General features: G+C 39.8%; 2 protein-coding genes across 2 annotated transcripts in view; one reads left to right on the top strand and one right to left on the bottom strand.

Annotated features, from left to right (window-relative positions):
• Window positions 1–12,733, top strand: part of rapgef3 (Rap guanine nucleotide exchange factor (GEF) 3) — a 30,059-nt gene extending 17,326 nt beyond the window's left edge. Inside the window, exons 6-27 of the mRNA XM_072449247.1 lie at window positions 18–102; window positions 1,070–1,130; window positions 2,189–2,265; window positions 2,346–2,492; window positions 3,335–3,438; window positions 4,657–4,742; window positions 4,837–4,915; window positions 5,945–6,095; window positions 6,178–6,257; window positions 6,327–6,357; window positions 6,546–6,621; window positions 8,788–8,925; window positions 9,635–9,732; window positions 9,809–9,934; window positions 10,792–10,973; window positions 11,136–11,226; window positions 11,294–11,344; window positions 12,015–12,102; window positions 12,174–12,238; window positions 12,303–12,357; window positions 12,439–12,510; window positions 12,585–12,733. Of these exons, the coding sequence (XP_072305348.1) occupies window positions 18–102; window positions 1,070–1,130; window positions 2,189–2,265; window positions 2,346–2,492; window positions 3,335–3,438; window positions 4,657–4,742; window positions 4,837–4,915; window positions 5,945–6,095; window positions 6,178–6,257; window positions 6,327–6,357; window positions 6,546–6,621; window positions 8,788–8,925; window positions 9,635–9,732; window positions 9,809–9,934; window positions 10,792–10,973; window positions 11,136–11,226; window positions 11,294–11,344; window positions 12,015–12,102; window positions 12,174–12,238; window positions 12,303–12,357; window positions 12,439–12,510; window positions 12,585–12,703 (2,062 nt within the window). The 3' untranslated portion in view covers window positions 12,704–12,733. The remainder of the gene's footprint in view (window positions 1–17; window positions 103–1,069; window positions 1,131–2,188; window positions 2,266–2,345; window positions 2,493–3,334; window positions 3,439–4,656; window positions 4,743–4,836; window positions 4,916–5,944; window positions 6,096–6,177; window positions 6,258–6,326; window positions 6,358–6,545; window positions 6,622–8,787; window positions 8,926–9,634; window positions 9,733–9,808; window positions 9,935–10,791; window positions 10,974–11,135; window positions 11,227–11,293; window positions 11,345–12,014; window positions 12,103–12,173; window positions 12,239–12,302; window positions 12,358–12,438; window positions 12,511–12,584) is intronic.
• Window positions 12,734–13,928: 1,195 nt separating this feature from the next.
• Window positions 13,929–16,469, bottom strand: part of itga5 (integrin, alpha 5 (fibronectin receptor, alpha polypeptide)) — a 70,161-nt gene continuing 67,620 nt past the window's right edge. The window contains exon 30 of the mRNA XM_072449246.1: window positions 13,929–16,382. Within this exon, the coding sequence (XP_072305347.1) occupies window positions 16,299–16,382 (84 nt within the window). The 3' untranslated portion in view covers window positions 13,929–16,298. The remainder of the gene's footprint in view (window positions 16,383–16,469) is intronic.

Genomic DNA, 16,469 nt, shown 5'->3' with positions numbered 1-16,469 from the left:
TTTCTTCTTGTGTTCAGCCCCAGTCAGAGAAGTGCTGAGGACCTGGAGGTGATCTACGAGGAGCTGCTACACGTGAAAGCTGCCGCGCATCTCTCCACTTCGGTCAGTATCGCACCTCCTCATTATATAGGTCAGATTAACAGCGCGTCCATATGGAAAAGGCCCGTTCATTTAAATGAGGCCAAATAACCGAGTGGAATTTGTTATGAAAGTTTTAAGATTCAGAAAAGGGACCGTGGATATTAAGGAACATAGGATTCTTATGTAAATATGACAGATTTTAGCCTCATAGTCGTTTCCATCTGTGGACGGGCATTTTCGAGTGCAGGGACGACCACCGCGGCACGCGGCGTATATTGTAAATTAAGAGAACGCTGGGCACCGTCTGGTGTAAATTACGGCGCTCGTTTACGGTGCACGGGATAACGTCAGACGGCGCACAGCATTAGAAGCCCCGCTTTATTTTGTATAAGCGTCCGAAAATATGCCGCGATCCGCCGCTCCCAAGTGGCGGAGTGTTATCATATTGGCTTTCCATAACCTTTTAAATTGTGAAGTACTTTTTATTAGTCCGGAGAATGCCAAAGCTACTCGTACTTCGCCAAGCCTGCCCCGTACCGTGTTTTCAAATCCTATCTAAAAGCCTGCCGTAAGAGCATCTTCACCAAAGGTTTGTTCTGCATTTAATGTGGTCTTCTAGAGGTGATGCATGTAGTGTTATTACTTTGTTAATTACATTTGTACAAGTGACAAAAATTGGAACAAAGATTAACATCCAAATCCATATCTGCACAAATAAGTGAGTGTGAAGCGGCAAAAAGATGTGAGATTTATCATTTTCACTTTACCTTCAATCAACAGTGGACCGAAGAAAAACACTTACTCTAGAATGTGAACACGAGTCATTATGTCATCAGCACATTTGCACGTATTATTTGCACTATTGCCATATCAGCGGTTTCCCGAGTGTATTTTTAGCTGAATGTAAAGCATAATTGTCTGTTCATTTCAACAAAACGAGCGCTTGTTGTGGTGGTTGTAATACTTGTGTGTGTGTTTTGTGCCGTAGGTGCGTAAGGAGCTGGCTGCGGTGCTGGTGTTTGAGTCACATGCCAAAGCCGGAACAGTGTGTGAGTGCAACTGACATTTGAGTGTCACAGAAACACACATGGAGCTTTGTGCGCATCAACCAGAGCAAAACACTACACTCCAGTTATTCCACGCTTACGTACAGTTAAGATTGCAAATGTGTGTGTTTATCTGGTCCTGGTTTGGTTATGAGCTCTGGATTAGTAAAAATTGGTTACTTCCTGTTTATATAATGCAATAGTCAAAAGAATAATACTAGTCATTGCATTTACATTTTCTCACACACCACATCTAATATGGACTAAACCCAGAACTAAACTTGGACTTGACCAGCGCTAAAAAAGGACAAGAACAGCACCTCCAGATCAGGACCAGAATGGGCTCAAAATGGGCAATATCCATGCGTTTCAAAGTGATGACAAACTAGCACCCCCAAATATTCTTATCTTATCGATATCTTTTGAACGATGAATAGTCCTGAAAATGGCGCCTGCAAACGGGAAGATGAAACTCATGAATATTAAAGTTACGTATGATAGGCTTTTACAATGTTCTAATTTTAACTTTATTTTGTGTATTTGTATCTGTTTTACATATAAATTATAGTTTTACACCTATCGAGTAGAGATTTGTGCAGAAAACGTTGAAAAAGCTGTAGAAAATGACAGGAAGTGACATCACACTAGGGACTCTCGTTCCAGTCAAAGTTTGTGCATAATTTACACAAAGAAACAACTCTTTTTGAATTCATCAATCAAAATAAAGTCGCGCTCAAATTTTTATTTGTCAAAAAAAAAGAAAAAAAATGGTGACATTAGATGAATTTTTGGCGAATGTTTGCTGGGTAATTTCCTAGTGTGATGTCATCAGTTACAAACATGAAATAACATTTTAAACCTAAAAAAAATTGGTATTCTGGGATAAAATGTTTGCATTTTTAGCTAAATTCAATATACATTTATCTTAACTGCAGTTCAGTGAGTCTTATAGGGGGCTCTTTAAGTAATAGCTGTAAATATGACTGCGCATACTGAATATTTTTGGATATTACACTTGTTTCTGGATATATCTGATTAACTCCATGTGTTTTATGGTTCAGTGTTCAGTCAGGGAGACAAGGGGACGTCCTGGTACATCATCTGGAAGGGCTCGGTCAACGTCATCACGCACGGAAAAGTAAGGGGAAAAACCACAAATGGAGCTGTGAAAGTTGTTTGGGGAATCTTTGCAAAGTTGAAACTGCGCTCGTTCTCCAGGGCGTGGTCACGACGTTACACGAGGGGGAGGACTTTGGTCAGCTGGCCCTGTTGAACGACGCCCCTCGCTCCGCCACCATCATCCTGAGGGAAGACAACTGCCACTTCCTGCGCGTGGACAAGCACGACTTCATACGGATTCTCAAGGTACGCCAGACGTGACGGGATGGTGCCGTTACCGAGGCGACGTCGTACGCAGAGTCTAGTCTCTAAAAAGGCTGATGTGATGCAAATAAATGTATCCATCCACTTTATTTATATACTTTTACTAACAACTTTTACTAGCAGAACGCAAATGAAACAAAAACGGAAAATATTACTCAGTTTAGCAAATGTACATTATAAATACAATCTAAAACCACAAAATACATCAAACGGAATTAAAAAGGACAAAAAAAGACTACTCAAATCAATAAAAGACACAGAGGAATCGTGACGTGGTTTGTTAAATGGCAGAGAATAAAACATTTATTGCTGAAGGACGTGTGTTTATTCAGGTCACAATATAATCGTTATAATAGTCAATGACCATTTTAGAAGCAAAAATAAGTCATTACAATTCAATCTTTTCAATTACAGTTTGATCTACATCTCTAACCTGTAAGTGTTCCACAGTGTGGCATTAATCTAGTCTATCATGCATTTACTCAATTGCAGATGGTTTTATTGTTAGAAAATATATTGAAATACTCAGGGCTCTCATTTATAAGACTGTAAGTGGAATTCTTTTTTTAAATGGATTTACGGACAAAACTTAAACTTATGTTGTTGCAATGCAATAACATCTCCATGGAGACGAGCAAGTGGCGAAGCCTCTGGCACAAAACGTACATATTTACACTTTAATAGCTATAAGTGTAAGTGTGAATGATATAATGAGATGATCATGGGCCGATGTGTTCACGTCATAAACATATTGTGTGTATTGTCTGTATTGTATGTATTGCGTGTATTGTGTGTATTGTGTGTATTGTGTGTATTGTGTGTAGGACGTGGAGGCCAACACAGTGCGACTCGAGGAGCACGGCAAAACTGTCCTGGTGCTGGAGAAAAGTGCAGAGTCGACTGAGCCTGGAGCCGGGCCCAACAGCAAGTAAGTACTCTGTACAACTACTGCAGAAGTACTCTGTACAACTACTGCAGAAGTACTCTGTACAACTACTGCAGAAGTTCTTTGGACAACTACTGCAGAAGTACTCTGTACAACTACTGCAGAAGTACTCTGTACAACTACTGCAGAAGTACTCTGTACAACTACTGCAGAAGTACTTTGTACAACTACTGCAGAAGTACTCTGTACAACTACTGCAGAAGTACTTTGTACAACTACTGCAGAAGTACTCTGTACAACTACTGCAGAAGTACAGTACTTTGTACAACTACTGCAGAAGTACTCTGTACAACTACTGCAGAAGTACTCTGTACAACTACTGCAGAAGTACTCTGTACAACTACTGCAGAAGTACTCTATATATACTGCCTGTATTTCTAACTAATATCTCATCATTACAAACGGGACCAGAGCCTTAACTACAAACAAAGACTCTTTTCTGTGAGCTAAAGGACAGTTCTTAAGTCACTTGTGGAACTGTGTTGCTGTGGTTGCTTCGCTTCAGCTCTGCACATGCACGATGAGGGAAAACTTGCAAACACGATTCCCACATTCAGGTGGTTTGAGGCTGTGTTGTCCTCAGAGCGCAGGCGCAGCCTGCTGTCTGATTTGATTCTAAAAGGCGCATGAACGTGCCTCTGAACACGGTCACAAAATGAAACGGGGCGAGAGAAGAAGAACCAAGCTTCCTGCACAGTACTACCCAGCGTCCTGTAGAGGTCACTAAAAGACACGGACTTCCAGCCAAGCTTCAGCAGCAGAAGTGAGGGGGAACATTTTTTGGATACATTTCGGAACAATTTAAATGCATATTACGTGGTAATTTGAGCTTTTATTGGTCAATCACTGCTTGCCTTGATTGCCCTGACCGCACCCCACTGACCACTACAGCTTTACTTTGCAGAGGTGGAAGAAGCTCTAAAATATGAACTCATCTTGAAGTGGGATACAGTATATTGTTGAAGGAAATAATCCAATTAACAATAATATTGACTAAATAATGTATTATTAAAACACGCTGAGATCTTCTTAATTATTTTTTCTAAATATAAGACGTTATAAAGCAAGACCCCTGTTTGTAACTGCTTTCCAGTTTTAATGAATTGTCTCATGTGATTTACTCTCTTTATGTCGTTGAGTGCCTGCTATATAAAGATATAATTATTGTCATTATTCATTGACCTGTATTTGTTTGTTTAGGTACACGGTCATGTCTGGCACGCCTGAGAAAATCCTGGAACACCTGTTGGAGGCTCTGAAGCTGGACTGTGCACACGACGCTATCAGTGGGCAAACTTCCTTCACCTCGCTCCAGATTCTAGTCCGCAATAGTGGCCGATGTTTGAGCTCTAATCTTCCTGTTGTGTTTTCGCTCCCCAGATGCGTGTGCGAGTGACTTTCTGCTCACTCATAAAGTCTTCATGCCCTCCAGTCTGCTGTGTCCGGCTCTGCTGCACCAATATCCGGCACCGCTCAATGAACTGATAACACACAGGACGATAAGGAGAAGCCGCTGCTGCCACTGCTACCACTACACACATATAAATCACAATTACATAAGGATATACGCTCATAAAACTACAGCTTTATGATTGTTATGTGATTCATGTTGACAGTGGCATTTAGATTTAGAACGTACTGACAAACTGAGATGGAATGAGGAAGTACAACGCAGTCACAGCTCAACCTTTAGAATAGTTAATAATTACATAAATGGCCTTCAGGGTTAAATTATATAATATTGTTTTTGTATATTGCTAATGGGGGCAATTATTAATTAACTAATAGTGACTGTAAATAAAATAATGGTCGCTGTATTTTGATCCTCGTAATCGTCAGTTGGACAATACAGAGTCTAAAACGCCTTTTATAACAAAGACGGCAGCATTATTTAAAAAATAAATTATAACTTTTATTTGGGTACGAATTAGGTTTTATTATTTCTATTTTTATTACAATGTACAACAGAAGTAATTGAAAAAATGATCACTCACGAGGCGGCTTCTGGAAAAAAATTAATAATAACAGCCCTATTTATTAACATATAAACACAGAAGAAATGTATTTAATGTTGCATGTATAGTGTTTAATTAATAGAGGAGACTTTGGCCCCTTAAAGTCTAAAAACAAGCTGGACTTTACATTTACAGTGACAAACTCACACTTATTGCTAATTGTATTGTCCTTAACATAAAAAGTAAATATAGTGTTCAAAATCGACTCATGAAGAAACAGTACACTGCATGTATTTCTGAGACCATTTTTTTTATGGTTTGAGCTTGTTTTTAAATTTATTTTTCGTTTTGTTGACACATTAGACACATTTTTACATTTTGTTTAGCATTTGAGTGGATGAAATTTTGCCTATTTCTTTATAGTTAATGTTTTAAGAAATGTGATGCAGATGTAAACTTTTAATAAGATGATGAGTATTTGGAGTCAGAACATGTCTTTTCATTACACTGTTGCCCTTGACAACAGTCTGCACTTACCAAGCCGAGCTCTCCGAAGGCTCAGAGCAGGAGAAAGCTGCTTATGTCCTCCACAAGAAGCAGAAGGTGGTGAAGCTGGTCGGCCAGTGGGTGGCGCTGTTCGGCCTGATGCTCAAGGAGGATCCCGTCGCTGTGGACTTTTTGGAGGTAAAATGTCTCAAACTGAAGCGTATTTTAGCACTTTACGACATCTGCAGTGACAAAATCTGTTTGTCTGTCATTTGTAAAGGGTCTGAGAAAGGAAGTAGCTGGAGACTATCGTTTATGCAGCGTGCTTAAGGAGTTCAGAGAGAGGAGGAGGACCAAAATGTAAGTTGTGCAACATCCCACAGACTGTGACATAACTCTTTTAACGCCGGTCCATTTTTACCTTTACAGAATGGAAAACGGCTACCAGTCTCTTGGCCGGGTACGAGTATTTTTCTACAATTTGCATTTATGTACATGGTGCCAGTTTTAATTTGAAACTAACGGTTTTGTCCCGTTTTAGTCCCTGTTTTGGTCCTGTTTTAGTCCTGTTTTAGTCCCAGTTTAGTCCTGATTATGTGCGTAGTGCCAGTTTTAATTTGAAACTACTGTCTTTGGTGTCCACGACAGAACCACACATTCGACTGGTTTTCAAACTGCGATGAGCCCAATGGAAGGTTACATCCAATCAGAGCACAGGATAAAGGTAATAATTGAATATTTTACCTGCCAAAACTGTTTTAATGTACATCAGTAATATATGAAGTACTTATGAGACAGTATGAAGGAACTAGGCCTGTCACAGTAATTACTATTTTGACTTATCGGTCAGTAAATGTTTGATGGAACTATACATGCGTTCGCTGTGACGTCATACAGCCTTCCCCATAGCGGCCATTTTAAAAGGGGCACGCGATATATAAAAACCAACACGATTGCATCCTTTTCTACAGAATAATGAGCTACGAATACTTTGATTCTTTAGACGATAACGGCAAACTAAGGTACACGACAAAACTACTAACTGTTTCTTGGTCAGTCAACAGAGCAATGTCCTAACAGAACAATGACCTTACGGAGCAATGACCTTACAGGGCAATGACCTTACAGAACAATGACCTTACGGAGCAATGACCTTACAGAGCAATGACCTTACAGAACAATGACCTTACAGAGCAATGACCTTACAGAGCAATGACCTTACAGAACAATGACGTTACAGAGCAATGTCCTAACAGAACAATGACCTTACAGAGCAATGACCTTACAGAACAATGACCTTACAGAGCAATGACCTTACAGAGCAATGACCTTACAGAACAATGACCTTACAGAGCAATGACCTTACAGAGCAATGACCTTACAGAACAATGACCTTACAGAGCAATGTCCTAACAGAACAATGACCTTACAGAGCAATGTCCTAACAGAACAATGACCTTACAGAGCAATGACCTTACAGAGCAATGACCTTACAGAACAATGACCTTACAGAGCAATGTCCTAACAGAACACTGACCTTACAGAGCAATGACCTTACAGAGCAATGACCTTACAGAACAAAGACCTTACAGAACAATGACCTTACAGAGCAATGACCTTACAGAGCAATGACCTTACAGAACAATGACCTTACAGAGCAATGTCCTAACAGAGCAATGACCTTACAGAGCAATGACCTTACAGAGCAATGACCTTACAGAACAATGACCTTACAGAGCAATGTCCTAACAGAACAATGACCTTACAGAACAATTACCTTACAGAACAATGTCCTAACAGAACAATGACCTTACAGAGCAATGACCTTACAGAACAATGACCTTACAGAACAATGACCTTACAGAACAATGACCTAACAGAACAATGACCTTACAGAGCAATGACCTTACAGAACAATGACCTTACAGAGCAATGACCTTACAGAACAATGTCCTATCAGAACAATGACCTTACAGAGCAATGACCTTACAGAACAATGACCTTACAGAACAATGACCTTACAGAGCAATGTCCTAACAGAACAATGACCTTACAGAGCAATGACCTTACAGAACAATGACCTTACAGAACAATGACCTTACAGAACAATATCCTAACAGAACAATGACCTTACAGAACAATGTCCTAACAGAACAATGACCTTACGGAGCAATGTCCTAACAGAACAATGACCTTACAGAGCAATGACCTTACAGAGCAATGACGTTACAGAGCAATGACCTAACAGAACAATGACCTTACAGAACAATGACCTTACAGAACAATAACCTTACAGAGCAATGACCTTACAGAACAATGTCCTAACAGAACAATGACCTTACAGAGCAATGACCTTACAGAGCAATGACCTTACAGAACAATGACCTTACAGAACAATGTCCTAACAGAACAATGACCTTACGGAGCAATGTCCTAACAGAACAATGACCTTACAGAGCAATGACGTTACAGAGCAATGACCTTACAGAACAATGTCCTAACAGAACAATGACCTTATGGAGCAATGACCTTACAGAACAATGTCCTAACAGAACAATGACCTTATGGAGCAATGTCCTAACAGAACGCAGGTTTTTGGCATTTTGGCCTCATATTTCCTGGATTTCTTATGTAGTAGACGTGCTGTTGTGCGCCTTTCAAAATGGCGGACTCGGTTGCCACTGCACACGTTCCCGGATGTGCGAACGCATGTATATTTGTGGGGCTCAGTATTTATTCTTAGCACAGTTTCAATATTGTAGTTTATTGTAGTTTATTGTGATTTTCTGTAAGATGTGGCACTTCAGACGGTGTGATAACGGCAGCTCTGGTGGTGACAGTGGAGAGAAACCTTGTGGTTGCTTTTATGTGTCCCGTGTGTTTTGGTCAGTGCTGTACGAGATCTACGAGCCGGACCACAAAGCTCTGACCGTGATGCTTCCGGTCAACACGCCTGTGCAGGACGTGATGTCGGCCGTGCTTAAGCCTGAATCCGAGCATGTCCTGGTCAAAATGAACTCTGCAGGAGGTGAGCTGCTCTTCGAACGCCTCACATGTACACCTGATCACACTTCATTTGCATTATTATGTTTAGCACACTGTGTTGTTGGTAGGCAGCTGCTCTTGTGCTTAATGCATTGGGAAAGTGAGACAAAAGCAGAGATATTTGCATGTTTCTTATAGTTTCTTAAAGGATGCAGCGCAAATTTTGCAGCTGGGGCCAAATAAATATTGAAATAAATAGAACACATATGGACTGAACTTGGAAATGGACAAATTTGACATAAACTGGACGAAATGGGACTCACATTATGGATCAGGTGCTCTAACCTTGTATTTTATTTTCATTTTTGATCCATTATTCTAAAAACGGTCATCTCAAACAATACACACTCTCTTTCTTTTTATTTATTTATTTATTTTTATTCTTCTTTCTCTTTTTTTTCTTTTTTGACAATGTTACTGGACTATCTTAATTTACACACAAGTTTTGATTGCTCTGTGTTTATTCTTTCAATAAAAAAAAGAAAAGTAAAAATAAATAAATAAAATAAATATAAAATGCAGATGAAGTTGTTTAGCAGCTTCATTTATCCAGACAACCTGAGAGAAAACTGTGGAACGCTGGTCTGCAGAGGACACTGCTTCTGTTTCCACATAAACTGTGCACTATATGTGATAAGAAAGTGACAGTGTTTCATGTATGTTCTTGTCTATATTGTGTTAAACGCCTTCAGAGCGAGCGCAGCTGAAGCTGGACTCCACCGCAGTGTTCACCGCTCTGGGACTGAACGAGAGGCTGTTTGTGTGTGCGAGCAGCCAGGTGGAGCAGCTGGTAAAGACCCTTCAGGACTGTGTGTGGATAATGAAGCAAAAACATGAGACTCAAGTGTGTTATTTTTGTGCCACAGCGCCCCCTAAAGGAGCAGCTGGGGCCAGAGCAGGGAACAGCAGACGTCCTGGAACAGATGAGCTCCAAAGACATCGCCAATGAACTCCTCAGTTATGACTGGGAGCTGTTCACGGCCATGCACGAGGTGGGATTTAAGCTACACTTTAAATCTGTTATCTGTTTATTTGTTTACATTGATGATTTAGTCCTGGTTTTAATTTGGCCCGATGTTGTCTTGATGTAAACTCTGTTGGTCCTGTTTGGGTCCTGTTTTAGTCCCGGTTTGGTCCCGGTTTAGTCCCGTTTTAGTCCCGGTTTGGTCCCGTTTTAGTCCCGGTTTGGTCCCGTTTTAGTCCCGGTTTGGTCCCAGTTTGGTCCTGTTTTAGTTCCGTTTTAGTCCCGGTTTCGTCCCAGTTAGGTCTCTGTTTGGTCCCGGTTTAGACTGGGTTTAGACCCGGTTTAGTCCTGGTTTGGTCCTGTTTTAGTTCCGTTTTAGTCCCAGTTTAGTCCTGTTTTAGTCCCGGTTTGGTCCCTCTTTTAGTCCGTTTTGTCCCGTTTTAGTCCCGGTTTGGTCCCGGTTTGGTCCCGTTTTAGTTCCGTTTTAGTCCCGGTTTGGTCCCGTTTTGGTCCTGTTTTAGTCCTGTTTTAGTCCTGGTATATTCCTACAGTCAGTTTAGCCCTGTTTTTATATGCGGCGTGTGGTTTTGAACTGTGAACTATGTCAAAAACACAACTAGAGTCGAGCTTTATTTCATTCACACGCGACAGAAATCCTTCATATTTAGTTTATTCCCCCCTCCAGCTCCAGCTCCACTCCAGCTCCACCCCCACCTCCACCATCCATGAAGCTCCTCTGTGTTTTTAAACTTCTTAAACCAGACTTTTTCTGTTCATTTCAATGCTCAAACGTGTAAAAGTATTCTGCAGACAAATTGAATCTTCCAATAACGTGTACTTCTACCTCTCGAATGCGACACCCGCTCATTGTCCGTCTCTTCGCAGGTCGAGCTGGTTTACTACGTCTTCGGTCGGCACAAATTCCACGGGTCCATCACGGCGAACCTGGAGCGGTGCGTGCGGCGCTTCAACGAGGTCCAGTACTGGGTGGTGACCGAGCTGTGCCTGTGCGAGGACCTGGTCAAACGCGCCGTTTTGCTCAAGAAGTTCATCAAGATCGCAGCAGTGTAAGAAACTACGACATAAGCCTCGACCATGTGACACTGACAAATCATGATGTTTCCTCTCTCATAACAACATTCCTCCTGTTCCTCAGTTTGATGAAGGAATATTAAGACTTTTGTGGGTTTCAACGTCTAATATGACCTGTGTTTTTCTGTTTTTTGCAGATTGAAAGAGCAGAGGAACCTGAATTCATTTTTTGCCGTTATGTTTGGCTTGAATAACAGCTCTGTGCAAAGACTTCACAAAACATGGGAGGTAAAAGCCGTTAAAACATGTCAGACGTGTCAAAGAATCCACTAATAATGACGTTTTGTGATTACAGCGAATACCCAGCAAAATAAAAAGAGTTTACTGCCAGTATGAAAGATTAATGGTGAGCGCCACTTTTATGTTAAACATTGATGCGTATAGTTCGTTTGTAGATAGTAATATTGAGGTTTGGTCCCGGTTTAGACCTGGTTTAGACCTGGTTTTGACCTGTTTTAGTCCCGTTTTGGTCCCGTTTTAGACCCGGTTTGGTCCCGGTTTAGACCTGGTTTAGACCTGGTTTAGACCTGTTTTAGACCTGTTTTAGTCCCGTTTTGGTCCCGTTTTAGACCCGGTTTTAGACCCGGTTTTAGTCCCGTTTTAGTCCCGTTTTAGACCTGTTTTGGTCCCGTTTTGGTCCCGTTTTAGTCCCTGTTTTGGTCCTGTTTTGGTTCTGTTTTGGTCCTGTTTTAGACCCTGTTTTAGTCCTGTTTTGTCCCAGTTTAGTCCCAGTTTAGTCCCTTTTTGGTCCTGTTTTAGTCCCAGTTTGGTCCCGTTTTAGACCTGGTTTTGTCCCGTTTTGATCCTGTTTTGTCCCAGTTTAGTCCCGGTTTAGTCCCTTTTTGGTCCTGTTCTAGTCCCGTTTTAGACCCGGTTTTGTCCCGTTTTAGTCCTTGTTTTGGTCCTGTTTTAGTCCCAGTTTGGTCCCGTTTTGGTCCCGTTTTGGTCATGTTATAGTCCTGTCCTGTTTGCAGATAGAAATATTGAGGTTCTAATGGAATTGGTGTGATTGTCAGAACCCGTCCCGTAACCACAGAGCGTACAGACTGGCCGTGGCTAAACTCAGTCCTCCGTACATCCCCTTCATGCCTCTGCTCCTCAAAGGCAAGTCCAAGAAACATATATTATATTTTAAAAGAGGATCTGTTTTTAAAATCATGGTGTTTTTAATCCAGATATGACATTCATCCACGAAGGGAATCCGAACTACGTCGACAAACTGGTCAACTTTGAGAAAATGGTAAGATCCAGTGACGTGTTGTTGATAGTTTCTCTAAAATATAAATACTTTTGTATGTTTTTAGTGCATGATTGCCAAGACGATGAAGATAGTGCGAGGATGCAGGAGTCAGCCGTATGGTAGGTTTACTGCACATGACGTATACTTATACTTATACATGCTGCTTTAGAGTACTTCAATAGTGACGTGTGTGTTTCCAGTGCCTTCGTCTCCACAGAGAGGCTTAGCAGACCGGATGTTTCTAGATGGACCTGCTAATCGAATATCTACATGTGAGGAGGATTCTGTCTCCTTGTGCTTGTTGAATTGAATGATTGAAGCTGAAATCATGACTTCTCTGCTTCAGACTCAGAACATGGTCATCCCCTGAGGACGCCCAGCAACATCCGACACTACATCCTGAACCTGAAGGTCATCGACGGCCAGCGCAAACTCACTCAGCTGTCCAGAACCATCGAGAGCTAGACTTTTACAGAACCATCGAGAGCTAGACTTTTACAGAACCATCGAGAGCTAGACTTTTACAGAACCATCGAGAGCTAGACTTTTACAGAAGACGACTGTGGATGGACTTTTTCATATGGATTTATTCAAACTGAAGCAGATGATGAGGACATGAGGACATGTGACTCCTGTGATGTTACTTTACTCATGTGTGTACAAATACACATGTACAAATCCACATGTGGCTTTAATGCAAAAGGTAAAATGTAAATATTCTAAAATGTAATATTCATAGTTTTAACATATCTAGATTATACTTTTTGCATCTGTTGAATGAGACATTCTACACCCACATATATATATATATATATATATATATATATATATATATATATATATATTTATATATAAATATATATATTTATATATAAATATATATAAATATATATATATATATATATTTATATATAAATATATATATTTATATATAAATATATATAAATATATATATATATATAAATATATATATTTATATATAAATATATATAAATATATATATATATATATTTATATATAAATATATATATTTATATATAAATATATATAAATATATATATATATATATTTATATATAAATATATATATTTATATATAAATATATATAAATATATATATATATATATATATATATATATATATATATATATATATATATATATATATTTATATATATATAAATATATATATATATAAATATATATATATATATATTTATATATATATATATAAATATATATATATATATAAATATATATATATTTATATATATATATATATATATATATATATTTATATTTATATATATATATATATATATATATATATATATATATATATATATATATATATATATATATATATATATATATATATATATATATTTATATATATATATATATATATAAATATATATATATATATTTATTTTTATATATATATATATATATATATATATATATATATATATATATATTTATATATATATATATATATATATATATTTATATATATATTTATATATATATATATATATATATATATATATATATATATATATAATGTATATAATGTATATACAAGTACTTTGTCAGTGCTTTTGCTACAGTTCCACTAAGTGGCATATTTGTAATTTGATATGAATTTTCTAAATAAATTATTTTCACCTGATAAGAACCAGAACACAGTCAAATAAAAATGGAAATACTTTATTAAACAAACAGAAAATAACTGACTTCCAAAGAACCCATTTTATCCCCAACAATGTGGTCCCCAATATGGGGTGAGAAATTCACAACTAATTAGTTACTCTCCTTGTCATAAATATGTACAACTTCTTTTTTAAGTCAGAGAAATAGAAAATGGGCTACAATGTGAACAAAGATAAACCAGTGCTTTCTCCTGAAGTAACTGGAGCAGATCTTACTCTTGTGGATGAAACAGTCAAACTAGAGACAAATACATGTTTGTCCAATAGTAGTTTGTTTACAGGCACATTCTGCTAAAATGGTGGTGTTTGGAGTCAGTCTGGGGAATCAGAGGAGAAAGTGTTCCAGAAATGTGCTCAAACGTGTGAAATCTTAGTAGTAACTATGGCACTCCTGCTGCTGGGTGAGAGTACAGTAAGTGAAAGCACAAACCACACAGTCAAAATCAAACTCAAACGCACTGTAACAACCAAGAGGAAGAATTATAAATATTGCACTTTCAAACATCTCATTCCCAGAGCCGCTCCACCAGCTCAGTCTGAGGTACAAAGTCGCTCTGGATGTGTGGAGGGCTGGACACAGCAGCTCTGAGCAGCTCTGGACGCAGCAGCTCTGGACGCAGCAGCTCTGAGCAGCTCTGGACGCAGCTCTGGACGCAGCAGCTCTGGACGCAGCAGCTCTGAGCAGCTCTGGACGCAGCAGCTCTGGGAAGGCCACTCGGACTCACACATTCATAAATACACCGCTCACACATCTGAACTCGTCACACACACGACCTGCTGACAGTATTTACAAAAAGGCACACATTATTCTACGGGACCAACTCAAAGCTTTGTCCCTGGAAGCTTTTGGTGACTTGAATGTGGTTCTACATAACTTTTCTGATGAAGGGTTGTCTCCATGACGATGTGCCTGGAATGTTCCACAGTACGGCATTACAAGTATACGATCTAGCGTTCATTTCACTACTACAGGTGAAAGATCTCCACAGTAATCTCTGCTCGTCTCCAAGGAGATGGCGAACTTTAATGCCGTACTGTGTGACATTAGGTAGAGATGCACCGATACAGATATCAATATATGCTTTTGAGTAGCTCCTGATATTGACCAATACCAGGCTACTTTACTTAAAACTACTTCAACAGCAGAACATTGTGAGACATCTGGAAGTATCGGATCAGTATTGGCAGATGGTGAATCGATACTCGCTCCATTCCCCCCCCCCCCCAGTATCGGCACAGATATCGACATCGGTATCGGTATCAGTGCATCTTTAAAATCCAAGCACAGCCGCAGCCGACTTCATGAGCTTGTGGCAGACACTAACAAAAAAATAATCTAATTCAAAATGATTACGTAGCTGAGCATCTTTTAAAAACACGGGACTCGTTTCGCTCAGTGGGCGACTTAGACTGCGCTCACACTTGCACCACATCAACACTGAGACTAAACCAGGACTAAACCCAGACTAAACCCGGACTAAACCCGGACTAGAATACGCCTACATCAGCCTGAAAGTGGCCCCAGTGTGAGCGCGTCCTGACATGACCCGCTGTGAGCTCCTGAGCGCGGCTGATGCTCTGCTTAAAGCTCAATGCTACAGCGCTGCTCCTGATTGTCACGTATTTGGCTCTCATTCTTATTCCACGACTAAAACTCCTGCACTAACAGTTTCTTGTGCATTTGAACCAGGAGTGGAGCTGCTCCCGCTCCGCTTCAAGCCTTAAATGAGGTTCTCAGGTGGTTCTCAGGGACGGTTCCAGTCTCTTCCCAGTCGGACGTTTGCACTGAACGGGACTCCAAACAGATCCGTGAACACAGACCAGAGTCCAGATCTCAAAAGGAAGGAGTCTTTGGGTCTAACATCAGTAGATTTCCTTTTCGAGTCCAACTCCGCCTCGACCGTCCACCAACCTGAGTATCTGACGTTAAAGAACACACAACTCTTAAGTTTACAGCGCTATAGTGTCCCGATCTGTCTCCTGTGCGCCCACAGTGACTCGTGACAGCGGACACGGCAGTTCAAGCACCAAAGGCAGATAAAAACGTCCCGGCAAAACTGGAAAAGGACGTCACAGGCTCCTTCTGGAATCCTCCAACGCGCCAAGACAGTGAAGTACAGTTCTTCAGTCACTTCTACATCGTTTTTCGTTGGCACAGATTCAAAAAAAAGTCCCAAATGCAATAAAAACATAAATAACAACATGGAAAAGAACATTCATTTGGTTTGGAGAACTTTGGATTGTTGTTTAGTGCAGCACAATGGAGTTCCAGTGGTCTCTCTTCTTCTTTCCCTCTCGCGCTCATAATACTTCAGTTCATTGCAATCATAAGGCCAGGGATGGTGGTTTTTAGGCCTCTGAAGCGGCCTGGGGTTTGAGCTGCGCCTTCTCCATCGCCGTGCCGTATGGGACCGATCGCTTGAAGAAACCCAACTGCAGGATTAAAGGAGGACACGTTTTACTGCAAAGTTTAAAGGGAAATGAGCCGTAATGTTGTGTGTGTTTCCACTTGGAGCAGGA

This window comes from Eucyclogobius newberryi, unplaced genomic scaffold (assembly GCF_026437365.1).
Source record: "Eucyclogobius newberryi isolate DKJ021-1_F unplaced genomic scaffold, fEucNew1.0.hap1 SCAF_17, whole genome shotgun sequence".
In the NCBI taxonomy this organism is placed as follows: domain Eukaryota; kingdom Metazoa; phylum Chordata; class Actinopteri; order Gobiiformes; family Gobiidae; genus Eucyclogobius; species Eucyclogobius newberryi.
Note: the sequence above shows the minus strand (reverse complement) of the source record. Positions and strands in the feature narration are given on the sequence as shown.